This window comes from Nomascus leucogenys, chromosome 4, assembly GCF_006542625.1.
Source record: "Nomascus leucogenys isolate Asia chromosome 4, Asia_NLE_v1, whole genome shotgun sequence".
NCBI lineage: Eukaryota > Metazoa > Chordata > Mammalia > Primates > Hylobatidae > Nomascus > Nomascus leucogenys.
In genome coordinates this window covers 134,127,179-134,154,553 of record NC_044384.1, presented here as the reverse complement: position 1 = coordinate 134,154,553, position 27,375 = coordinate 134,127,179, and the positions used below count along the sequence as shown (strand labels likewise).

Sequence of the window (27,375 nt, the reverse complement as noted above, 5' to 3'; positions counted from 1 at the left end):
GCCTTCGTCGGACGTCAGAATGATTCCCTGCAGAGCCGCGCTGACCTTTGCCCGATGTCTGATCCGGAGAAAAATCGTGACCCTGGACAATCTAGAAGACACCAAATTATGCCGCTGCTTATCCACCATGGACCTTATTGCCCTGGGCGTTGGAAGCACCCTTGGTGCTGGGGTTTACGTTCTCGCTGGGGAGGTGGCCAAGGCAGACTCGGGCCCCAGCATCGTGGTGTCCTTCCTCATTGCTGCCCTGGCTTCAGTGATGGCTGGCCTCTGCTATGCCGAATTTGGGGCCCGTGTCCCCAAGACAGGGTCTGCGTATTTGTATACCTACGTGACTGTCGGAGAGCTGTGGGCCTTCATCACTGGCTGGAATCTCATTTTATCGTATGTGATAGGTATGTTTCAAAAAGAAGTCTAACTTGTGTGGAATGGGAGAAATTGCAACCCTGAGTCACAGCCCTTAGGTTCAGTTGTAGGTGTTGGGTACATCACTTGATGTCTGTGTGTCTCATTTTTATCATCTCGAAAACGTCTCCTTCTAATTACAAAAAATTCTGTGGGGTTTTTTTAAGACAGTCTCACTCTGTCGCCCAGGCTGAAGTGCGGTGGTGTGATCTCAGCTCACTGCAACCTCCGCCTCCTGGCTTCAAGCGATTCTCCTGCTTCAGCCTCCTGAGTAGCTGGGATTACAGGCACCTGCCACCATGCCTGGCTAATTTTTTGCATTTTTAGTAAAGACAGGGTTTCACCATGTTGACCAAGCTGGTCTCGAACTCCTGACCTCAGGTGATCCACTCACCTCGGCCTCCCAAAGTGCTGGGATTGCAGATGTGAGCCATGGCACCCAGCCACAAAATTCTGTGATTTTTGCTTCATCTGTGACTATACCTTTTAGTGGCCTTGCAAACTTTTTTAGTTATAATTCTTTATTGCAAATAAAGTTAACTGAATCCACAGTTATGGATTTGAACATTTGATGACTACTGTATGATTATGAATATCCAGATACTGTATATGTGTTTAAAATTTTCAATCTTTTGTGAACTCATGTTTATCCTATAATAGAGTAGCAAATGATGCTACGTTAATTTGCCCCCAGTGACTTCATATTGTCTGTTCTGTTTTGGGAAGGTACATCAAGTGTTGCAAGAGCCTGGAGTGGCACCTTTGATGAACTTCTTAGCAAACAGATTGGTCAGTTTTTGAGGACATACTTCAGAATGAATTACACCGGTCTTGCAGAATATCCCGATTTTTTTGCCGTGTGCCTTATATTACTTCTAGCAGGTAAGAAAACCAGTTATGAGTCTCCACAGAATGAGCCACGCTATTTGTCTCAGGAAAATAGGTTACTTCTGAATTGGGGGCCTGAGTTCCCAAGATGAGATCAGTATATTTACACATTTATGTTACTGTTAGACATCTGTGGAGTTTTTCACTGGCTGGAATCACATTTTAACCTAAGTCTAAATTGTGTGCAATGGTAAAAATAGCACTTCTGAGTAAATGGCACCTGGTACACACTAAATAATAAGATGAGGACGTTGATTTTTTAAATCATTAATTGCAGGTTTGCAGGAGTAGCCGTGGTTTCAGTAAGGAAGAATGTGTAATTTCTTGGCATTGTTTCATCTTGCTAGATACAACTAGGGATATTTGCAATTTCTAGAAGAATTTCTGTTTTTCTGACACGCCTTCGTCTATATAATGTAGGCCTTTAGTTGTAAAGGAAGCAAGTTCAAATCACCTGTCATTTTGTAATGTCGACATTATATAGACAAACATACTTAGTACTAGGATTTTCCAGTTTCTGTCAGTATTGTAGCGTAGTGGTTTTAAGAGGCAGAGGAATTCGAATAACCAGATTTCAATCCTGCCGTGCCACTCACTCCCTTTAGAACATAGAACAATTTATATAATCTTTCCCTCACTCATACATAAAATGAGGGCATCAGTGTCTGCCTCCTATAGCCTTCTCATTTGGTTCCTAGTAAGCACTCATGTGGTGGCTGATTTTATTTCATAGGCATAGCTAATCCCTGCTCTGTCTCCTTATATTTGTTTTAACTATTTGAACATTTTCTTTCTTTTCTTTTTTTTTTTGTTTGAGTTGGAGTCTGACTCTGTCGCCCAGGCTGCAGTACAGTGGTACTGCAACCTCCATCTCCCAGGTGCAAGCAATTCTTCTGTCTAAGCCTCCCGAGTAGCTGGGACTACAGGTGCCCGCCACCGTGCCTGGCTGATTTTTGTATTTTTAGTAGAGACGGGGTTTCACCATGTTGGCCAGGCTGGTCTCGAACTCCTGACTTCAAGTGATCCCCCTCCGCCTCAGCCTCCCAAAGTGCTGGGATTACAGGCGTGAGCCACCGTGCCTGGCCACATTTTCTATTTTGAGTCTCCTTCTTACCTGCAATCCTGCTTATGCCCATCAAGGATTGCCCTAAGAGTAAAAACCATGTCTGTTCCTACTTCTTACTTGCTTTACCCTGGGCAGTCTGCCTCATGCTTTCTTGTCCAACCTTATCTCTGTTTTCTCCCTTGTTAGAAGAGTGAGACAGAAATATCTTTCTCTTTTGAAATGTTTACTTGAAAATTATATAATTTTAAAAATAGCTTTACCCTTTAAAAAGTGAGTCATAAACGTTTTATATACGGATAGGGACAAGGACATGAACAAAGTGCATAGATCTAAAATGTTTTGCATTTTGATTCTAATGTCAAGAGAAATTGCACCAATTGTTTTTCAACGAAGAATTGATTTTTGTTTTGGTTTCTAAGCAGTCTAGCTTAGAAAGAGAAACCAGTCTAGCGTTAAATTATTTACATCATATTTTATTTAGGGATCATTTTAATGAACTTAAAATATTCAACTTTAATCTCTAAATGATGAAGAGCATGTAGCTATGACACAATTAGAACACAGTTTAATTCCACGGCAAGACTCAGGTCTTGGCTTATTTGTCCTGTGTTCATTTACCATCATATCTTTCCTTTAATTATAGGTGAAACTTATGTTTTAACTTCGTTCTTAGAATCTCTGAAGATCAAAACCTCCTGTGTAAATCCCTATTCATGTCGTAACACCAAATGTCTTTTTACGTGAAGCAGTTGTTTTACTAAAGATACGGGGGAAGTGTATATGCTCTGTTTAGATGAAATATTCATTGGTGTCTAATCTGCTGGTGGGAGATGAGACCTCAGAGTAGACAGTGCATATATGCTGTTGGGAAACTTACATGAAATATAAGGTGGCTTTGTTATTCTCTGAGGTATGTAGCAGTGGTTCCTAACCTAACTTACAATTACAGAGTCAGGAATTGAGCTGACCATACAGCTTTCCTTTATATGGTTAATATATGATTCTAGGAATTACACAGGTAGAAGAACAAAATTCAAGTTCTTTCATCTCTGCTTGGAAAAATTTGCTTTTTTGATGGTGGGTGGTATAGATATGGGGAAGAAACAAGTAAATCTGCGGCATCATCTTTTCATAGCAATCATTTGCTCAATGGTAAAAGATAAACTTTCTTAGGTCTATAATTCAAATCTTATACCAGATAGGTTAAAGATATACATATGATAAATATAACTAGAAAAAGACTGGAAGGAAACAAAGTAGGTGTTTTGGGTTAATGTTTAAGAGATTTTTTTTCAAGGTAGAAACTAAAAAGGGAAAATTATTTTTTATTCTGATAACTTTTCTACATGTACATAATCAACAGTAAGATTAAAGGCAAAAACAAACTGGGAAAAATGTATGTTGTACATGACAGAGAGCTTATGGCATTAATATATAAATAAATTTTACAAATCAATGTATTAGTCCATTTTCATACTGCTATGAAGAAATACCCAAGACTTGGTAATTTATGAAGAAAAAGAGATTTAACGGACTCACAGTTCCACATGGTTGGGGAGGCCTCACAATCATGGTGGAAGGTGACGGAGTCGTGAAAGAACGTCTTACAGGGTGTCAGGCATGAGAGCATGTGCAGGGGAAACTGCCCTTTATAAAACCATCAGATCTCATGAGGTGTATTCAGTATCACGAGAACAGCACAGAAAACCTGCCCCCATGATTCAATTACCTCCCACTGGGTCCCTCCCGTGATACATGGGGATTATGGGAGTTACAATTCAAGATGAGATTCGGGTGGGGACACAGCCAAATCATATAATCAATATGAATAGAATATCCTAGTAGAAAAAATAGATACTTTAAATTGAGCCAAACTTTCCAGAGAGTATTTTGATAATAGGAACCAACAGTCCATATCTTTGATGCAGTATTACCTTGCAGAAAATTATTGTAAAGAAGTAAATGGAAAGTGTAGAAAGATATTTATAAAAGAATTATTATGTCAGTGCTATTTATAATTGTAACAAACAAAGAGTGATCTAATTGTCTATAAATAAGGGATGAATTAAAGTGTAGTATCTCAATATAGTCGAAGATTATGCAGCTGTTAAAAATGAGATTATATATTTACTGGCACAAAAGAGTGTGTGTGTGTGTGTGTACAAAATTTGGGAGGGAAAAGCACAGTTGATCTTTTTATATTTTTTCTGTGTCTTCAAAGTACTTGAATAGAAATTGATCACTTTTACAATCAGAATATAAAGCTATTAAAATGAGAATAGGTTTAACAAAGTACTTTTTTGGCACAATTGAAGAATTATCTTTGTTTATGTATTTTGTGTACATGGCAGATAAATGTTTTAGCGTTTACTTTTAAAAAGTTCGCAACTGGGCCGGGCGTTGTGGCTTAAGTGCCTGTCATCCCAGCACTTTAGGAGGCTGAGACAGGCGGATCACTTGAGGTCTGGTGTTCTAGACTAGCCTGGCCAACATGGCGAAACCCCAACCCTACAAAAAATACAAAAATTAGCCAGACATGGTTGCACACACCTGTAGTCCCAGCTACTCAGGTGACTGAGGTGAGAGAATTGTTTGAGCACAGGTGGCAGAGGTTGCAGTGAGCCGAAATCATACTACTGCACTTCAGCCAGGGAAACAGAGCGAGATTCTGTCTCAAAAAAAGAAAAAATAGTTTGCAACCATTTACTTTGAAATTAGATGTTACTTTACCTATCATTGGCAAAGATGGCCAAAGTTACTAGATTTATGTTTCTTAGAAAGTGTAGTATCTTCTATGAGCATGACCTGCCTCTAAAATTGAGTTGGTTGCATTCAGAAGATGTTTCAGAATTAGATAATTAACTAATGAGTAAGAACTAGCAGTAGAGGTAGATAGATGGAAATTAAAGACATGAAGGCTGGTGAAATAATATCCTAAAGCCCTGTATTTGCCTCAAAATGCCGTTGCCGTTCCTAAAGCTAAGTAAAAATTGAAATGCCCTTTTTCCATAGGTCTTTTGTCTTTTGGAGTAAAAGAGTCTGCTTGGGTGAATAAAGTCTTCACAGCTGTTAATATTCTCGTCCTTCTGTTTGTGATGGTTGCTGGGTTTGTGAAAGGAAATGTGGCAAACTGGAAGATTAGTGAAGAGTTTCTCAAAAATATATCAGCAAGTGCCGGGTAAAATATTTGAGTTTTTTTTTTTTCTCCTTCTTGTTTAAGAAAATATTTTAAGTGGGTGTGTTAGTTCGTTTTTACTCTGCTAATAAAGAAATACCCAAGACTGGGTAATTGATAAGGAAAAAGAGATTTAATGGACTCACAGTTCCACATGGCTGGGGAAGCCTCACAATCGTGGTGGAAGATCAAAGGCATGTCTCACAAGAGGAGAGAACTTGTGCACGGAAAGTTTCCCTTATAAAACCATCAGCTCTTGTGAGACCCACTCACCATCACGAGAACAGCACAGGAAAGACCCGCCCCCATGATTCAGCCCCTTCCCGCTGGGTCCCTGCCGCAACACATGGGAATTGTGGGAGCCACAGTCCAAGATGAGATTGGGTGGGGACACAGCAACACCATACCAGAGGGCATATGTGAGTTTTCTTCTAGAGCAATGGTTCTCAAATTCCTTGCTTCTGCGACCCTTCTGAGAGGCTGTTCCATTCCAAGACCACCCTTCCCAGATTCCCTTCAAACTTAAAGGTCTAGGTGTGCTCCTTGTGGAGCAACTGTGTGAACCCCTGCAACTGCTGCTTCCCAGCCTCAAGCTCTGCTCTGGGTTTAGGGGAAGAGCAAGGGAAGATCCTAACCTTTGGAAAAACTTGATCTTTTCCCCCTGGCAGTTTGCCACCATTAAATAACAATGAGTATTTTTGAGTCCTGCATCCTTTAGTTCTTCCTTCGGGACCACTATTCAGTTTTATTGTATTCTCTTAATGCTTTAGTAATCTTCAGACCTTGTTTTTTGGAGAATGTTGTTAGTTGCACAAGCAGACATAAGATTACACAAATATCTATTGCATGGAATGAGGTACACCGGTACGTTTTTCTTGACATATGTTGTTTAGTCTTTCCAATAAGGGAAAAAATTTGGTATCCTATAAGCTTATATAGTTTTTAACATATAATAAAATATTCATTTCATTATTATCAGTCAAGACTAGAAAGTTTTGTTTCATGTTTTTAAATGTCTTCTTAGGGAATGTTAGAGACATGTACTCTGCCTTACTCGATGCTTTATGAATTGAAGAATGGATTCTCCTAAGAGTAAGCATCCATGAGAAGAGGAGGTTTCTGGTCTTTATCCCAGAGCGTAGCTCATGTGTGGAGTCTCTGCTCTCAAAATCCTCCCTAGTTGTGGGTTCAGCTGGAGCAGCTCTGGGGCTTCTACATATACTATCAATCAGCCTGTAATTGGATGTCAGTGACACAGGAGGGTCATTGTTAGGTACCATTGTTAGTGGCACCATCACATTCTGTAGCACAGGGTGAGAGAGTAAGGTTTCAGTTTTACGTATATCAGCTTCAAAGAGCTGATAAACACAACCACCTTCCAAGGATATAGTCTGAGACAAGTCACCAGAGGGAGAGTTTTCTGTCAAAGTGACTTTCCAATGTGTTTGTTCTCTTTCTTAGAGAGCCACCTTCTGAAAACGGAACAAGTATCTATGGGGCTGGTGGCTTTATGCCTTATGGCTTTACAGGAACGTTGGCTGGTGCTGCAACTTGCTTTTATGCCTTTGTGGGATTTGACTGCATTGCAACAACTGGTAAGAGCAGTGTCTTGGCTCAGTGTAGAATGGGTGTTCCTTGTTGTGCACGAGTACCCGTGTGTGGCAGCAGAGGGTCCAGGAAAGAGAGAGGGATTTGGGGTAAGAAGGGCACCAGTTCCAGGCCCAGCTGTGACACGTACTGCCGATGATAAAAAGAAAGAATGCAACTCTCTGCCCTTGGTTTCCAGTTGGTAAGTTTGGGAGAGCAATTCCTACTCTTCAAATAGTAGGAAGAGTACCTAAAATAATGCATAAGAAAAATACTTTGCAAGCTGTTGATTACTTTATAAATGTTAGTCATTATAACCATCCCTAACCTTCTGTCCAGAAGTGCTGTCACATGGGCCGTACATGATGATCATGTTCTTAAATGGTCTCTTTGTTAGTGGGAGAAAAAATATTGTGTCAGTTCTTTCTATGTTATCTTATACAACATCATAATCATGCCAGTCACTCTCTAAATGCCTCCTCTATTTTTATGTCATGGTATGGCCATACAATTGACCACATTTTGAGTATTCAATCTCATTAGTGTACAAAGTATACTGTTTTTTAAAGTGAAATTAGAACTTCGTACAAATAGATGAAATAACTTCATCTGAAGCCTTCATACTTAAGGGCCTACCAAATGGCACAGCAGTCATTTAATCTCTATAGATGAATCATTTTCCAAATGGATTAAGACTGCTATTCTATCGCTAAACACTTAGTAGTGCTGCCCTGTTATGGGTTTTGGTTGGTTGGTTGGTTTTTTTTTTTTTTTCCCAGAGATAGGAAACTGACTGGCATGACTTCTCCTCTTCTCCCTCTGGGAATTGGATTTTTATGTAATAAGAAAGTACCTTCAAGAATAGAGGACATTTCATGTAAAACAGATGGATCGGCCAGGCGCGGTGGCTCACACCTGTAATCCCAATCTTTGGGACGTTGAGGAGGGTGGATCACTTGAGGCCAGGAATTAGACACTAGACTGGCCAACATGGTGAAAACCGTCTCTACTGAAATACAAGAATTAGCCAGGTGTGGTGGCGCACGCCTGTGGTCCCAGCTACTCGGGAGGCTGAGGCAGGAGAATTGCTTGAATCTGGGAGGTGGAGGTTGCAGTGAGCCAAGATCACGCCACTGCACTCCAGCCTGGGCAACAGAGCAAGACTGTCTCAAAAATAAGTAAAATAAAATAAAATAAAATAGATGGACCAAGATAAGAAAAGAAAGGGGACAAAAGCAGAGAAGAATTACCCTGGAGAAGAGGAAGAATTTCGCACAATTTAATTTCTTTACCTATTGATGTTTTATTAAGCATACACATCTTTTGTGTATATTTCCTTAGGTGAAGAAGTTCGGAATCCCCAGAAAGCTATTCCCATTGGAATTGTGACGTCTTTGCTTGCTTGCTTTATGGCCTATTTTGGGGTCTCTGCAGCTTTAACACTTATGATGCCGTACTACCTCCTCGATGAAAAAAGCCCCCTTCCTGTAGCATTTGAATATGTGGGCTGGGGTCCTGCCAAATATGTCGTCGCAGCTGGTTCTCTCTGCGCCTTGTCAACAAGGTACATTGCATTGCCTTTGGGGCGGGGCTGTTTGGGATTCTACGAAGTAGTCAGTGTCTAAAAATTTGCTTTTGCCTATTTAAAAAGTATCCTAATAGAAACAAAATATTATGCAAGTTTGTAGTTATTGATTAGCTTGCTCAGAATTTCCATAGAAAAATCTTAAAGGATAAACTCCCTTGCTGTTAGTTCGGAGTCAAGTTTTTTAAGATAGTGATGCTCCAGGCTTCAGTAGAAATATACATGGCATTGATACACACGGACACACACACAAACACACAAATATATCTGTGGCATGTAGTTATGTATATAGGCATTATGAAACTTCAGGATTCTTGTCCTAAAATGTTTCTCCATTGGCTTTGGTGATACTTGTAGTTACTCAGACATCTGAGAATGTATGTACAGACCTTGCATTTGCTACACTCTGTTCGAGTCATACTGAGCCAGTGTGAGTGGACACTTATGCTCTGTCTTTTAAAAATATGATGTGCTTTTTATTGTGAAACGTGGAGACTTTTTCTTCTTAGCACCAATCAGAGTGAAGTTGATCTAGAAATAGGAATTATCATTCTTAAACAAATGGTGGAAATTCATATAAATACGTGAAGAGAAAAGGGTCGTTGAATCCCAAGTTTTCAGATTTTCAGTAGCTGCTTGTTTGAATACTTGAGAACTCATTTCCCAGGTTTGCTGAGCTACTCTTATTTCAATTAACATATGATTATGAGTCAGATATTGCATTCTAGTTTTTTATCATGCCACACGGTAGAAGAGTCTTGCAAAGAGAAAATTAATCTTTTTACCAGATTAGTAATTTTTTAACTGAAAATAAGGTTCTGAAAGTCTGAAACTAGAAAAAGAAGTCTTTTAGTGTAATTCACCAGCCTAGCTTTATTTTTCCCCCTCAAACTCCCTTTTATTTTCTAGTTAAGACAGTATTAAGCAGCAATCAGACACTCTTGGTTTCTCAGCCATCTGCTAGTGTTGAGGTTTGTTTATTTATTTATTTGAGACAGGGTCTCGCTCTGTCAAGCGGGCTGAAGTGCAGAGCGTGATCGTAGTTCACAGAGGCTCGAACTCCTGGGTTCAAGTGATCTCCCCAGCTCAGCCTCCCGAGTAGCTAGGATACAGGCACGTAACACCATACCTCGTTAATTTTTTATTTTTTATAGAGAGGAGGTCTTGCTAAGTTCCCCAGGCTGGTCTTGAACTCCTGGGCTCTAGCGATCCTCCCACCTCAGCCTCCCAAAGTGTTAGGATTATAGGCATGAGCCACCACACCCGGCCTTGAGGTTTGTTTTGAATAGCTTCAAGTAATTTCAAAAGTCTGAACTGTGAAGATACCATGCCACCATGGCCTTAGAAGTGATGGACAAAGATTCATCTATGGCCAAGTTCAACAGAGCCTTATTAAAGATAAAGGAGGGCCAGGCACAGTGGTTCACTCTTGTAGTCCCAGCACTTTGGGACACCGAGGCGGGAGGATCACTTAAGGCAGAGAGTTCAAGACCAGCCTGGGCAACATAGCAAGGCTCGGTCTCCACAAAAAATTCAAGAAATTAGCTGAGCATGGTGGCATGCGCCTTTAGTCCCAGTCCCAGTTACTTGAGAGACTGAGGTGGGAGGATCGCTTGAGCCCAGGAGTTTGAGGGCACAGTGAGCTATGGTCGTACCACTGCACTCCAGCCTGGGTGACAGAGTGAGACCCTGTCGCAAATAAAATAAATAAATAAATAAGAAGGATTTTTAAACAAAATACTTTTTTTTGTTTTCTCTTACATGGTTATTTTTCACAACTAAGTAATGTGTGAAATGGTGCAGCTAGTAAACAAAAGTAATTCCGAACATCTCAAGCAAAAACTGTCTTACTAAACTTCAGCTGCTAACTTTTCATTGTGGCCACCTCTGTATGCTACATTTACGTAAATTGATTTTCTTTGCCTTTTTCTACCTTGATTATCTTATGATGCTGGGGATTATTACTAACTTGATCCAAGATCAGGGTGTATGAGAAAAAATACTGGTACAATAAATGCAAAAAATATATCATTATTGAATAAAGGTTGCATCTATTGCTTATGAAATAAAATTACTTAGTCTTTAATTACATATCAAATTAGTAATTTTATTTTCTAAGTTGTTGCTGCTAAAAATGTCTTAATAATATTGGTTTGGTTAAGTCTTAATTATTTAGTTTTAATTTGGTAATAAGTGTGGGTACACAAATTACTTGCAATATTGTTTTTACTCTGATAATTTTGCTGGGCACTTATCTGTAGCAGAATAATGAATAGCATCATGGTAAATATTAGCAAATTTTTTAAATACCCTATCATGGTGCATTGAAAAAATAATATGACATAATTATTAATATAAATAATATGACTTCATAATTACAACTGTCATGCTGAATATTATACAATTATTTTATTTCCGTCCGGGGATGTAATCTTGCATGAATGTTTGCCATACTGCATGTGTTTGCTTTTTATTCAGTCTTCTTGGATCCATTTTCCCAATGCCTCGTGTAATCTATGCTATGGCGGAGGATGGGTTGCTTTTCAAATGTCTAGCTCAAATCAATTCCAAAACGAAGACACCAATAATTGCTACTTTATCATCGGGTGCAGTGGCAGGTGAGAGAGAGTTGACTTTTCTTAAGAAACGGGGGATCTTTTTCATCAAGGACTCTGCATTAAAAATACAAAGCTAGGTGGTTTTCTTTTTTGGTTTACAAGAAGTTCAGTCACTTTTTTGTCAGTGTTTCCTATGTTGAATTTTTTGGTTCTGCATTTTCGTGTGTCCAGTCTGTACCTGTCTATACCTGTCTAGAAGAATCCTTAAAATAACTCACGTGTGGATTTTGAATTTTTCTGTTCTAGTCTTCTGGGCTCTATGTTTCCTTTACCCCGAATTCTGTTTGCCATGGCCCGGGATGGCTTACTGTTTAGATTTCTTGCCAGAGTGAGTAAGAGGCAGTCCCCAGTTGCTGCCACGTTGACCGCAGGGGTCATTTCTGGTAAGCTTTACAAACTTAGGTTTCTTGAGCATTGGACTGGAACGTTTAATTCGCATGCATGGACTTATAAAGAGGGTCTGCATGCTGTGCATGTAAGTTAAAAAAACAAAATCACTGATAAAAATTAGTATACCAGCATTGGGATTAACATGTGAAAATTGTGGTGGCGGTGGTATACTGAAGTTCATTCTTAATTGACCCTTTGGGATTTCTTTTTACTGTTTTGTTATTTTAATCTTTTGGGCTCTAACAAATGTACAAAGGGTTATAATAGCTCTTCACTAAATATTATGAATTGCTTTTCTGATGAACTAGCACACAATTATATTACTGATACATAAACTTTTGATTAAGGAATTCTTGCTTAATTTTTGAAATATTAATTTTAAAATAATGATTCAATTTTTTGGTCTAGGATATACGTCGAATATTGCCCAGGGTCCACAGGATTTTTTAAATGCTAAGCTTTACCCATTATTAATAAGAAACATTCAAGATGATTTATGCTTGGCCCTTGGGATCACCATCTTCGGTATGGTGGGCGTCCTTGCTTGCAGGGCCATCGCAGCCATCTAACAGTTACGAACATACATATCCTCTCCAACTCCATCAGGAATCTATTTTTCCTTTCAACAGTTTTGGTACTTAAATTATGTTCAGAAAATCCAGATTGCTAGTCTTTTGGCATATCTTAATATCCATGTAAAATACCTTTGGCCAGATCCTTATCTCATGCAGAAAATTTCAGTGAGATTCTAGATGCAGACAATGGCCTTAAAGGTGCTGTTACAGGAAGCAAAAGAATGACTTTAGCAAGCTTTATACATAAAATAATGAACAATCTTGGCACTAGAAATTCAAACCAAAACGACAATTTCGTTGAGGCTCTGAATTGTTAGGAAATTAGGTTAGAAAAGGCTAGTGTTTCATTCTGTGTAAAATGGAATTTTTTTCAGGGTCAGAATGTATTTGTTTAAACACTTGCACTTTGTAAACATTTTCTTATAAATCTGGCCCTTTCTTAAACTATGTTAGAAGGTCACGTCACTTATTTTCTCAGGCTTTGATTTCTGCTCCCCTAAAATGAAGGTTTGCCTGGATGATGTGAGGCCCATTTTATTTTTAAACAACACATGATATTAAAGGTAGTTTATAAATATTTTTGACAAAGAGTCATACATTTTATTTAACTCATAAAAAAATTTTCTCTTTCTGGTAAAATACTTGCCAGTAATGATCCAGAATTTTTAAAAGCTTATCTTTGTCTATTCAGGAAGAATTTAATTTGGTGGCATGTTAAGATATTAAAATTAATAATTAAAAGAAGATAATTATAATAGACCACTTTTGAAAATGCTCTAAAATATTTTTGTTATTTTGTACTCCCACACTTTACTTTGCTTGTTTTTAACTTGGATCAGAGAGCTTGTGTGGACAATTTATCATTTTCTTCTCTCTTGGCTACCCTATTTGGCTCTCTGTGATTTTTAGACCTACCAAAATTGTAATAATCTGACGTATAAGTATACGAGCAATGAAGAATTTTCCTTCTTTTTTTTTTTTTTTTTTTGAGATAGAGTCTCACTCTGTCACTCAGGCTGGAGTGTAGTGGCACGATCTTGGCTCATTGCAACCTCCGCCTCCTGAGTTCAAGCAATTCTCCTGCCTCAGCCTCCTGAGTAGCTCTGATTACAGTCACGTGCCACCATGCCCAGCTAATTTTTGTATTTTTAGTAGAGATGGGGTTTCACCTTGTTGGCCAAGCTGGTCTCAACCTCCTGACCTCAGGTGATCTGCCTGGCCCGGCCTCCCAAAGTGCAGGGATTACAGGTATGAACCTCTGTGCCCAGCAAAGAATTTTCAAAGTGAGGCATACAGTGTGTTAAAAGACACAGTGTGATCTTGTAGAAGGAACATGCGGCTGTTGGATGACAGGAACTCTGCCCCTGACGGGTAGTCGTGGCCTTGCTAAGTTACCCTGTCTCTAAGATGGGGATAATCCTGTTAGAAAAACCACTCACAATTGCTGAGTTTGCGGTCAAAAATTGTCAAATCCAGCCTTTTTATATGCCTAAACATAAATGATTTCCCATCTCCTAGGATCATTGACTCAAAGGTAAAATGAGTTCACAGAGGTTTAAATCGTGTAGAGGGATCTGAAACATCATATAAATGGAATGTAATGTTGTCTACTTACTATCACAGGGAAAACTATTCAAGTTAATATTGTGACTATTTTGATGTTTCAGTGGAGGAAACAGTTGCTTAGTGGAAGTTAAGCTATTTAAGTGTTTAAAGTATGTTTTGTCTCTTAATATTTTGGGATTCGGTATGCAGGACCAGAAATTGATCTCTCAGATCTAGTAAGTCTACCTGGAATGCATGGCTTTAATCATAGTAGAATTAAGCCTGTTTCAGAAACATAATTTAATTGAAAGTTATTTTTACTTTATTTTATCAGAATTACTAAAAATAATTTTGAGTCACGCTGGGCACTGTGAGTCACACCTGTAATCCCAGCATCTTGGGAGGCCGAGGCCAGTAGATGACTTGAGGCTAGTTTGAGACCAGCCTGACCAACATGGTGAAACCCTGCCTCTACGAAAAATACAAAAATTACAGGTGTGGTGGCGCACACCTGTAGTCCCAGCTACTCGGGAGGCTGAGATATGAGAATCGCTTGGACCAGGGAGGTGGAGATTGCAGTAAGCCAAGATTGCACCACTGCACTCCACCCTGGGTGACAAAGTGAGACCCTGTCTCAAAAAAGAAAAAAAAAATTGAGTTGTCTATGATATAACTTAGTGCATATGGAAACTAAAGTGGTTATATAATATCTATAATGAAAGCACCTTCTGTTTGAATGTTTTTTTGTGGTTTTAAAAAAGGAGCTAGCCAGTGTTTCCTAGCAGTATTTTTCTTCTGAAATATCAAAGACAGTGTTCTGTCATGTAAGGTTTTCACTCTTTGTCAGGCCAAATACTTTTTATGTAATCCAAGCAGAATGTGCTTTGGGTAGTTGCTAGAGAGCTGAGGGTTTTCGAAGTCCTATCAGGAGTTTATATGACCTAAAGAACATCTTATTAACTATGAGAGATATATTTTCTACATTCTGGTTGACTTATCATTGGTACTAAAATGAAGTGGCAGTCAGATGTCCCTGACTTGAACGTTAATAACTGTATGGAATTTCCTCCTGGGCCGTTTACTTCACCGTTCTTTTCTTCTCCCCCTAGCTTTGATGGCCTTTTTGTTTGACCTGAAGGCGCTTGTGGACATGATGTCCATTGGCACACTCATGGCCTACTCTCTGGTGGCAGCCTGTGTTCTCATCCTCAGGTGAGTCAACTGGTGTACCATGCATGAGGGACTCTGAGAGTGAGAAAATGAGCTCTCACTCTCCTGGCTTCCAGGGAGCCAGCAGTCTCACCAAGGTGAGAGGTCACATCTGTCAAAATAGCAATGAGAAGTGGAAGAAGCCTATCTGGTCTTTGGCAAAGAATCAAGTGCAAGTTGACCATGAGTGATAGGTTGGCCTGATCTACGTGAAAGGCAGTTTCTCATAATGTCTAACGACACTTAAAAATGCTATGCTTTTTGTTCCATTGATTCAGTTGTTAAAATTTTTGTGCTAAAGATTTAATCAGAGGCACACACAGATGTATGTAAAGGATGTTTTTGGAAAAGGTAATTTACAATAGTGAAAAAATGAAACTAACCTGAATATCACTAGAGGAATGGTTAAATAAATGAGGCTACATTTATTCACTGAACTCTTCTACAGCAAATAAAATGGTATTTAATTTTTTTTTTTTTTTTTTTTTTTTTTTGAGACGGAGTCTCGCTCTGTCGCCCAGGCTGGAGTGCAGTGGTGCAATCTCGGCTCACTGCAAGCTCTGCCTCCCGGGTTCATGCCATTCTCCTGCCTCAGCCTCTCCGAGTAGCTGGGACTACAGGTGCCTGCCAGCACACCTGGTTAATTTTTTGTATTTTTAGTAGAGACGGGGTTTCACCGTTGTCTCGATCTCCTGACCTCATGATCCGCCCGCCTCGGCCTCCCAAAGTGCTGGGATTACAAGCATGAGCCACCGCACCCGGCCAATGGTATTTAATTTTATGGAGAAATTTATCCATTTCAGGATATAAAACTATAGTATATATAGTGTCTGAACTTATTTAAATAATAAATTTTCATGAAAAAATCATATATGCCCATACAGACATTATATGCCTGGATGAAATTGTACCAAAGTGCTAACAGTGATTAACACTGGCTGATGGTATTATGGCTGGTTTTGAATTTCTCCTGTATATTTTCATGTATTTTTTCTCACTGAACCTATTTCTTTATATGGAGGGAAAATGTTATTTTCAAAGATAAGTAAAGGTTGCCCAGAAGGAGAAGGGGCCGCAATGAAAACCTGGGGCAGACACTAGGAGGAGAAGCAGGCTTGTATTAGTCCATTCTCATGCTGCTAATAAAGACATACCCAAGACTGGGTAATTTATAAAGGAAAGAAGTTTAATTGACTCACAGTTCCACAGGGCTGGAGAGGCCTCAGGAAACTTACAATCATGGTGGAAGGGGAAGCAAACATGTCCTTCTTCACATGATGGCAGAAGGAGAAGTGCTGAGCAAAAGGGGAAAAAGCCCCTTAGGGCATGGTGGTGGGCACCTGTTGTCCTAGCTACTCAGGAGGCTGAGGCAGGAGAATCACTTGAACTCAGGAAGCAGAGGGTGCTGTGAGCTGAGATCATGCCACTGCACTCCAGCCTGGGCAACAAGCGCAAAACTCCATCTCAAAAAAAACATAACAAAACAAAAGAAGAAAACCCATCAGATCTCATGAGAACTCACTTGCTATCACGAGAACAGCATGAGGGAAACCACTCCATGATGAAATTACCTCCCACTGGGTCCCTCCCGCGGCACGTGGGGATTATGGGAACTACAGTTCAAGGTGAGATTTGGGTGGGGACACAGCCAAACCATATCACGGCTGATGTCTTGATATAAGCTATACAGGAGGAGCATAAAATAATAAAGGAAAATGGCATGCAGTGGGTGTAGAGGTGGCAGGATGGTCAGATGAGCTTGTCTGGGTTTAGCTAGAAGAATCGGTAGGGAAGGATGAGGCCAGAAAGACAGATTGTGATGAGGCCTTTGAATGCCAAACTGGTGACTGCATTGTTTTATAGCTGAAATTTACCCAGAATTTCTGTGCTGTTTTCATGAACTGCATTTCCTTTGGACATAGATAATTTCAGAATAATCATTCTTTTTTCGTGATTGCCTTACTTTACAATTTCACTTTCTTGTGCCATCTAATATATGACTCTGATGAGGTGACTGCTTGGGGAATGTTGGGTATTTTGCTGCAGATGTTTTATCGAAAAGGTTTGTGGCCTGGCTCAGCATGCTCTGGGACTGGAGTCAGAAGTGTTGATTTACTCTACACACTATCACTATGTATGATGTCTTACTTAAGGTTTTAGGTGCTGGTTTCACTTGGGCCAAATGTCTATTTGAGAATAAAGACATAGATGTTTGTTTGGGAATAGGTACCAGCCTGGCTTATCTGATGACCAGCCCAAATGTTCTCCCGAGAAAGATGGTCTGGGATTGTCTCCCAGGGCAACCTCGAAGAGTGAATCCCAGGTCACCATGCTGCAGAGACAGGGCTTCAGTGTGCGGACCCTCTTCTGCCCCTCCCTTCTGCCGACACAGCAGTCAGCTTCTCTTGTGAGCTTTCTGGTAGGATTCCTAGGTAAGTCTTCTTCTCTGCTTACATTGTACAGACCCAGAAGACGTGTGTGAGTGGAGCTGGCATGATATGAAAGAGAACAGAGGGCCTCACATTGCCCTAGAATATATTAGCAACCACCCTGAAATTTTCACCTAAAGCATCACCAGTGGTTGAGATCATCTTTATATTACTTGTATAAATTTATTGTATCTTCGTAATTGAACAAAAGAGGAAGGAATACTTCAAGACGAGAGTGACAGAAGTACAAACTAGCACATTCATTAGAGGTTAGGATGCCCTCTGGGTGAAAGCATCAGGCCAGGTACCCCTGCCAGTAACCTGACTGGAACCCGATGGAATTGTCCAGTAATATAGAAAATCCTTGTTTGTTTACCCACAGTTCCATAATCATTCATATTTTCAATGACATTTATTGAACATCGCCTGTGTGTCAGGCACTCCACTGGGCACCTGGGATGCCAAGGGAGACAGTCCATACTCTCACTGGGCTTTACAGGACAGGATGACTGGTGGCAAGTAGGGAAGCACAGGCTTCTCAGAGCAAATAGGAGGTGCCCCTAGAGCAGACTTGATGGTCGGAGATGGGGTGGTGATGTCATTCTCCGAAACAAGGAGGAAAGATGCAGATGATATATTATTTGTGCACATTAGCAGTCTGTATTAGTCTGTTCTCACACTGCTAATAAAGACATACTCGAGACTGGCTAAATTATAAAGAAAAAGAGGTTTAATGGACTCACAGTTCCACGTGGTTGGGGAGGCCTCACAATCATGGTGGAAGGCGAAAGGCACATCTTACATGGCAGCAGGCAAGAGAATAATAACCAAGCAAAAGGGGTTTCTCCTTAGAAAACCATCAGGTCTCGCTAGACTTATTCACTGCCATGAGAACAGTATGGGGGAAGCCGCATACTGTTCAATTATCTTGCACTGGTTTCCTCCCATAACCCCTGGAAATTATGGGAGCCACAGTTCAAGATGAGATTTGGCTGGGGACACAGCCAAACCGTATCACAGTCCATGTTTATGACAGCTTAAAATAACCAGATGTGCCATTTCCCATTTGAAAAAAGGGAAGTATCCACCCCTGACAGCATCCTAGTCTGAAAGTAACCAGTGAGGACACAGATGGCACACGGGCAGATAATGCAAGTCAGTAACACTAGGAGGGGCGGTTGGCTTCTAAGGAGGGGAGAGTAATGAGTAAATAAGCAATGGTTCTTAAATCCATGCAACTGGACGTCTCTCTCCTCAATGAAAAAGAAGAAAGGGCAAGGCAAAGACTCTTTGTATTTAGCCAAGTAGGTGTGTACAGAAGTCAGTGTTTTATCAGAATATGCTGTTTTGCACCAAGCAATCTGGGTGGAGCACGGTGTGCTGACTGTGTTATCTACACATCCCCCTGCAGCTTTACTCGTGCTGGGCTTGAGTGTCTTGACCACTTACGGAGTTCACGCCATCACCAGGCTGGAGGCCTGGAGCCTCGCTCTCCTCGCGCTGTTTCTTGTTCTCTGCGTTGCCATCATTCTCACCATCTGGAGGCAGCCCCAGAATCAGCAAAAAGTAGCCTTCATGGTATGTGTAACGAGGATCAGAGACCCAAAATACTGTGTTCATTTTCTCTGTATAATTAGTTTGGTCAGTTTTTTTTTTTTTTGGAGATGGAATCTCTCTCTTTGTTACTCAGGCTGGAGTGCAGTGGAGCGATCTCGGCTCACTGCAACTTATGCCTCCCGGGTTCAAGCACTTCTCCTGCCTCACATTCCCCAGTAGCTGGGATTACAGGTGCATGCCACCACGCTCAGCTAATGTTTATATTTTTAGAAGACATAGGATTTCACCATGTTAGCCAGGATGGTCTCGAACTCCTGACCTCAAATAATCCACCCACCTCCGCCTCCAAAAGTGCTGGGATTATATGTGTGAACCACTGTGCCCTGCTTATTTTTGTATTTTTATGGTGACAGGGTTTTGCCACGTTGGCCAGGCCGGTCTCAAACTCTTGGCCTCAGGTGATCCGCCTGCCTCAGCAACTTCTAATGTGGTTAGCCAGTGAATGAGAGTGTCAGAATCCTTTGATATGTTCCTTTTTGTACAGGATTCCTTCTACATTGGTCTTCTTACTGCCTTTTCAAAAACTTCGGTATGTTCCTATCACAATATTATTATATATGATAGTAAACAAATTTCATGTTAAAGAAGCTATAATATCAAAAAAGTAGGGTATTTTGTTTTTAGAAATTCACTGCCTTCTCATGAGAACTTTGTTCCTACCAAAAGCCTTTCCTCTTGGGCTGGGTATAGTGGATCACACCTGTAATCCCAGCACTTTGAAAGGCCAAGGCAGGAGGATTGCTTGAGGCCAGGAGTTCAAGTGCAGCCTGGGCAACATAGCGAGACCCCATCTCTGCAAAACAAACAAACAAATTAGATGCCTGTAGTGGCTCAATCCTGTAGTCCTAGCTAGTCAGGAGGCTGAAGTGGGAGGATCTCTTGAACCCAGGAGTTCAAGGCTGCAGTGAGCTATCATAGTATCACTGCACTCTAGCTTGGGTGGCAGAGTGAGACACTGTCTCTAAAAAGAAAATTAAACTAAACATTAAAAAGATAAGCTCCTCCACTGCACGTTAAGCTATTCTGTCCCATGTGAGCTGACAGTATACTGGCTTGGGCTTGAAGAGGGCTTCCTGGAAGGATGTACCTGGGATAACCATATGTATCCCACATTTCAGAGGTCCCCCCTGTGTGTGTCTAAATGAAATCAGTAAACCCCAAAGAAAGCTAAATCCTAAAACCAGTATTATTTTGATGGTGCAGATGTTACTGAATCTGATAAATCCCCTGTTGCCTTGAGCTTTAGTAAATACTCTAAGATGTGATTCTCCTTTTATGGTCTCTAGAAGCATGCTTTTAACTGTGACTGACGTGGTGTGAAAGTATATATGCCAAATTAATTGCCACCCTCATTGAAATAACTTGGGGAATATGCTTCAAAATATGAGTATATTCAAAAGGATCGTTTTCCCCCTTAGGTTCCATTCTTACCCTTTTTGCCAGCGTTCAGCATCCTAGTGAACATTTACTTGATGGTCCAGTTGAGTGCAGACACTTGGATCAGATTCAGCATTTGGATGGCAATTGGTAGGTCTTTTAACGTTGGGTTTTCTTTCCTATTTCATGTGCTGTGATGAGAGAAACACGCCCTCTCCCCCATCCTGGGAATAAAGGCATTTTTTTTTTTCCCCATTTCTTTCTTTCCTAATTCTTAGGGATGTCCGAGTGCTTTTCCAGATGTTTTCAGATGCCTTTTTAAATGAGTATCTCCCACTAACCCTGAAGAACCATGTAGGCTCTATTTCCTTCAACTTATGGGTGAAAAAAATGAAACCCAGAAAAAGTCATTTTGCATCAACCCAAAACTCACAACCAATTTTCTAAAATAGAACTAAAACAACAAAACGCCTACATGTCTGCAGTGATCCTAGGAGGGTACTTAAAACATTGCCTCCTGATCCCCACACAGTCAGTATGGCTGTTCATAAACAGTTGCTTTGCACACAGTTCTTTGGACTCTCCTGGTGACAGTGACACGTGTAAAGCATGTCCGTGTCCCCTTTGTTAATACAGGGCATACTTTCCAAAATATCTGACCTTGACTCTGATAATTCACCGCTTGTATTTAGGGTATAATTTGAGACTTTATTCCACATATCATTTTGTTTAAAGTACAGTATTGACTTTTAAGAACATAAATTAAAATTTTTCCATATAAACATTGAAATACTTGTTGAGAGCAAAATACAATCTATAAAGTTTGGGTCTTCACAATAGAGAGGCACATTCTACCAGGAAAATATTGATCAAGGACACCTTCTATGGGGTATCTTGTATTTGCATTTCATTCTTCTAAAGCAGCGGTCCCCAACCTTTTTGGCACCAGGGACGGGTTTTGTGGAAGACAATTTTTCTGTGGACGGGGTGGGGGATGGTTTTGGGATGAAACTATTCCACCTCAGATCATCAGGCATTAGTTAGATTCTCATAAGGAGCACGCATCCTAGATCCCTCATGTGCGCAGTCCCTTCTATGAGAATCTAATGCTGCCCTGCTCTGACAGGAGGCGGAGCTCAGGTGGTAATGTTCACAAAGGGGAGTGGCTGTAAATACACTGTAAATACTAGAGACTTTGCCGGCTCACTTCCTGTTGTGTGGCCTGGGTCCTAACAATAGTGGTCTGTGGCCCAGGGGTTGGTGACCCCTGTTCTAAAGTACTACAGAAAAGAAAGAGAAAAAGTCCATTAAGTTCTACATTTAATTCTCCACCTCAATAACTTAAAAGTCATTTTCTGACATACCTGAAACATTGATTTTTTTTCCCACCCCAACAGGCTTCCTGATTTACTTTTCTTATGGCATGAGACACAGCCTGGAGGGTCATCTGAGAGATGAAAACAGTGAAGAAGATGCTTATCCAGACAAAATTCATGCAGCAACAGAAGAAAAATCTGCCGTTCAAGCAAATGACCATCACCCAAGAAATCTCAGTTCACCTTTCATATTCCATGAAAAGACAAGTGAATTTTAACACTTGGAGGAGCAGAGCTGGTCATCGTCTTAGCATGCATATCCTACACTGAGTAAACCATGACGGGATGTCATCAGCATGCTGGGTTGTCATGGGTTTGCTGCATACATAGTTCACCCTAATTTATACTTACTTATCTGGACAGCATCTCCTCAGATGGTGGATTATGTGCCCGGGGAAACCTCCTGAGTGGAAGTTTCATTCATCAGTGATGAATAGCCCCCAAACAGTGGGAGTGTGTATAGTATGTCTGTATCTATGTATATGCTTGGGAACATGAGTGTTAAAAGTTAGCTGGTGTTTTACTATTATTGTGTTACATTTTTCCAGTATCGTCATTAATCGGTGGCATATACTGCACATACTGAGATAGAGGTAAATCACTGAATGTAAAGAGGTTTCGTCTATGCCCCCTGCAGCTGGGGAAATACTAGTAGCTTTACCTTATTTGACTTCATTAATGTCAGTTTAGGGGATGCCAAAAATTCAGTTACTCATCATGGTGTCTATCACTGGTTAGGGGTAAGATGAGGGGATAAGGAAAGAGCCTTTTCAGTAAGTTGTGAATGCCAACAGTGGGTTTAATGCAAATTTTTTTCTCCTGTAAGGTATGACAGTTCGCTCAAACTTCAGCCAATAGGGGTGTCTGCTTCTGCTGCACTACACAGGCCAGGAGTGGCATTCCATGCCACTAGTTGGCATCCTTTTGAACTTTTGTCTCCTTTGCAAACAGTGGTCCTAAAATACGAGGTCTTCGCTTGCTGTGAATGACGTATCCCCAGTCAGGGACTTAAGAGAGGCACTGTAATCCACTTGGGACTCTTTAAATTAAAAAATGAGGATAGTCACCATGGCCAGAAAGCTCATGGAGTGGCCATAATGAGAATATGTTTGAAGATCAAAGAGTTAGACCAATGCTTGAATAAGTACACCCCAAGCATCCTTTTCTAAAAAGTCACTTAAAATAAGCCAACAGACTCTCCCAGACCACACAACTAGTGGAATGATTCCTCCTTTTTCCATTACTTACTTAATCACAGTTTAGTTTTTTTCTTAACCTCGTCAGGCACACAGTTCACTTCTTTGCTTCTCTATTTTTTTTGTTTTGTCCTAGAGATGAGGGGGCTACAGCAGCATCATGCAAAGAGGGAAAAATGAAGGGATAGAAGAGGAGAAAATCCGCCTGTTCTGATATGAACATGCCTATTCCAATATTAAATGGCAAATGGCCCAATTTAAGGGCTTTGGATGTAATTTGCCTCTGATGTTTCTTTTGGAAACATTTAGGAATGTTTTTCTCCCCCTACCCCATAAATTGTTTAGCACTTTTTATTCTATTTGCTTTCAGATGACCACACTAAGCCTAATAATACAAGCTCCAGTGTTATACAATAACCCATCAGTGATTGAGGAATCAAATATTTTGGTTTAAAAAACATGATTATTTAAAACTGGAAACTAAAAAAAATCAAATTGAATTAAAGCTATATAAACACAGTTACCCTTGTAAATGAGTAAATAAATTTTTACATGTAAGATTCTCTAATTGTTATATTTCACTTTTTAGGGTTCCCTAATAGTGGACTATTTATTTGCAGTGTGTTTTGCTTCTCATGAACTATTTCTTGTACAAATCATTAAATAGTTCATTGGATGAGGCTGGGTGACATTTCCCAGGACACCATCGTGAACATTACCAAGCATGCTAGCTGGCCCGTGTAATCCAAAGACAAGGAAGACATTTGTTTTCCTCATGGGTCTTCCAAGAAATGAGCTATTTTATTGATGCCATTAAAAAGCAAGTTGCGATGGTTTTGTATAGCCAAGAGTTTATTGTGATTAAACATCAAATAAACAGGTAGAAAGCCTGGGTTTCTGGCTGCTAGTGTTACAGCATCCATGACACAGAACTCATTACGGACATTCCACAATTTCCAGGGTGCACATGGTAAAATCTGAAGCCCAGAATTTTCTCTCAGGCTGCGTGGTTTACTGGAGAGAAGGAGTTGGATAAGCACAGGATCGGGTATTTTGGTAGGGACTGTAGGCATGCTCATAAATCCTTGCTGTTGTCACAGTACACTGAAAACCCGTTTGATTCTATACCGAATCTAGAATAGGCCCTTCACACAGGAAATGTGAACGATTTTTATATATGAGCACTCAAATCTTGTACTGTGACAACATCAAGAGACTTGTTTAGAATATGAGGCAGCTGAAACTGTTATGCCCACTGTGCTCAATTTGAAGCAGAATTCAGTGAAAAATTATTTTTCCACATTGAAACACTTTACAGACACAAATATCTATGAAAAGATGCTTTGTCAGCCATTGTGCCTTTTTTTTCTGTGAAGACTCAATGGATGTGTGTGTTTGTATGTATGTTAACAGTTACGTGTGTTTGTATGAGTGTATATATATCTGTGTGTGTGTATCTCAAACGTCAGTGTATAAGTAAGTTGGGTTTATGGTGGGCTTTGACTATATCATTATGTGGGTACAAAACCCAACTGATGTGGAGAAAAATTGATGTTTGATATTGATAGATATACTTATACCTAATTTTTAGTTTTTAAACTATTTTAAAATATACTATGATTTTATATGTATATTTCCTATAGACTCTTTAAGACGTATTTATAATGTTTCTACTATGAAATCACTAAACTCTAGTGCATTATAGCAGGTGCTTTGTAATCTGGAATGGAGAAGAGGTAGGGGCATTTGGGGATTCCTGTTTACTTGTTCCTGCCACACCTTTTCCGACAGATCTTTCCTGGTAGGTGTTTATTAGCAAAAGTCAGTATCACCAGCTCCTTGGCACCTTTCTGTTTCTACTTTGGAATTCATAATGTTTTCAACTAAATTTTTTTTTACTTTCTCAGAATAACCTAAATGTTTTGTAGAGTTTTGACTAGTAATCAATCAAAATTATATAAAGTCTTCTCCACTAATTAAGAAATACATATGCAAATTCTTTTGTGACTGAGTAAAAGCAGCTTAAATTACTTTTCTACACTAAGAAATATATTCTCAACATTTTCAGTGAGAATTTCTTGTAACGGCACCTCAATTTTATACTCTTAAAAAAACACAATAATTTGTGAATTACCACCAAAAGGCAATGGCAGTCCTACATTTAAGAATAGGCTATGCAAACTCTATTAAAAACTATGAGGAGAACTTATATTAGAACTTTTGATATATACTAAAATACTGATTATCTTAATCACATTTTCCCCAGAGATAAACATTGAGAGAACGAAAGCCAAAGTGTCATTTGAGAGAGATATATATGAAAAAGTAACATTAATATATAGAACTTTACCATCACCAGCCATAGTTGATAGAAAATATTAGTTCCAGAATTACCCTCCTTAAAAAAATAAGAGACTGTTTTCTTTTAATTTCTATGAATAAAAGAAATTTTTAAAAACTCTTAAATTTTAAATATTAGTCAAAATACTTTTTAAGTCCTGAGTGCTTACAGGTAGTTGTTAAAAAAATTTTTAAGGCCAGGCATGGTGGCTCACTCATGCCTATAATCCTAGGACCTTGGGAGGTCAAGGCAAGCGGATCGCTTGAGCCCAGGAGTTTGAGACAAGCCTGAGCAGCATAGCAAGACCCTGTCTCTACAAAAAATACAAAAATTAGCTGGGCGTGGTGGCATGCACCTGTAGTCACAGCTACTGGGGGTGCTGAGTGGGAGGATCGCTTGAGCCCAGGAGAGTGAGGCTGCGGTAAGCTGAGATTACACCACTGCACTCCAGCCTGGGCAACGGTGAGACCCTGCCTCAAAAGAAAATAAAAATAAAACACTTTAATTAGAATCTATTTTTACCAATTTTCTAAATTTATTTAAATGCTTAGCAGGAAGCATAAGGAAAAGCCATCAGCCTCCAATACCCATGATGACAGAGGGAGCACTTGAGCCTTGCCTTCCCTCCTCTTAAATCAGGGTGTGTTCTGAGATTACAAACCACATGATGAAATCATGCCAAGATTCTGACTCTCCGTTTCCGGTGATATTGCTCATGATTTCTCTTAATACGCTTCAAGCAACTGTTACCATGAAAAATACAGTTTTCCGCAGGGCTTTAAAGGATTGAGTTTAGCATGTATATCAGGGGTTATTAAAGCTCATGTGATTCGTGTGAAATTAACTGTCCTTTTTGCTAGTGCCAAAACAGTGCCTTCTCTGCACACTTTACTTTTTTATAAAGTTCTCCCACATGTCCTTAAATATCAAGGGGGAAAGTATGGATATTCGTGTAGCAATAATGCCAGCAAAGGTCATTTTCATTTTTTAGTCATATAGATATGAAAATAAGGTTGCTTGACTTTATTGTTTTGGGGAGATTTTTTTTCCTTACATGATTATATTTAAACGCTTTAATATAGCCTTCCGGTTTCTGGATTTTGAGAAGCCTGATCTGTTATTGTTGTGGTTGTTGGTGTTTGTAATATTCGTTATTGTTTGTATATACACGGTTTAGTCTTACTGATTTCAAATGCATTTTGTTATTGCTCAACCCAACTGGTAACACTGTTTGCTGGCAGCATTATACATAACTTTGATTCACCATGGTTGATGCCATTGCCATGATTTCTGGGTCTCAAAGAGCTTTCCCTAGCCCCTGACTGCCCCTTGGAGATGATAGTCAGGGCCCCAGGCTGGTTCCAGGGTCAGACAGCCTATAGAGCATGAGCATCTATCTATCTGTGGCTACCCTTGTTGAGTGGGCTCTTAGACTGATGGGGTAGGAAAGACTTCAAATGCAAGTTAGGTAGTTTGGGCTCCTTAATTCCAAACACCCCATGAGTATATCAAGATGAATAAGGGCCAGGGGACCTCTGTGACTCATGGAAGGACTGGCTGATTCCGGAAGTAGCATAGTGGGACCTGATCTACAATTTATGCACATGCACTGACAGCCTTGCTGTGCCACGTGTCTCACCAAAACCCAGTTGGGAAAGAGCGTCATATTGCCAACAGGTTGGGTTTCTCTGGCCTACACCGGATTAATGGGCCCTTTATCTTTGGTGTCCCCTAGGAGTGTCCAGTTGTTTTATTGCTTTATTTTGTTATTGCAGTACTTAATAAAAATTGTTGATAGGGCCCAAAACCCTACAGAAATTCTATGTCTGTAAAAACCAACAAAGGCATTGGACTTGTGTGAATGTAAAGGGTTTTTTTAGTAGTAATTTTAAATTTAAATGTTTTAATTGATCATCAGTGTTCCTTTTTACTTATAAAGTTGGATTCTTTTTTAGAATTTGTAATAAATAAAAACTGCTGCTTTACCACTGTAAAA

General features: G+C 39.9%; 1 protein-coding gene across 2 annotated transcripts; it reads left to right on the top strand.

Moving 5' to 3' along the window:
- On the top strand, positions 1–27,375 carry SLC7A2 (solute carrier family 7 member 2). Of its 2 annotated transcripts, none has more exons than XM_030812328.1 (11): positions 1–395; positions 1,132–1,287; positions 5,372–5,537; positions 6,996–7,129; positions 8,463–8,685; positions 11,571–11,707; positions 14,944–15,046; positions 17,270–17,475; positions 18,884–19,050; positions 20,508–20,616; positions 21,864–27,375. In XM_030812328.1, exons 1-11 carry the CDS (start codon positions 20–22, stop codon positions 22,058–22,060), a joined length of 1,974 nt encoding a protein of 657 aa, XP_030668188.1. In that variant the 5' UTR covers positions 1–19; the 3' UTR covers positions 22,061–27,375. The 2 variants fall into 2 exon arrangements, with proteins under 2 accessions (XP_030668188.1, XP_030668187.1); XM_030812327.1 differs by lacking the exon at positions 11,571–11,707 and adding an exon at positions 11,185–11,324.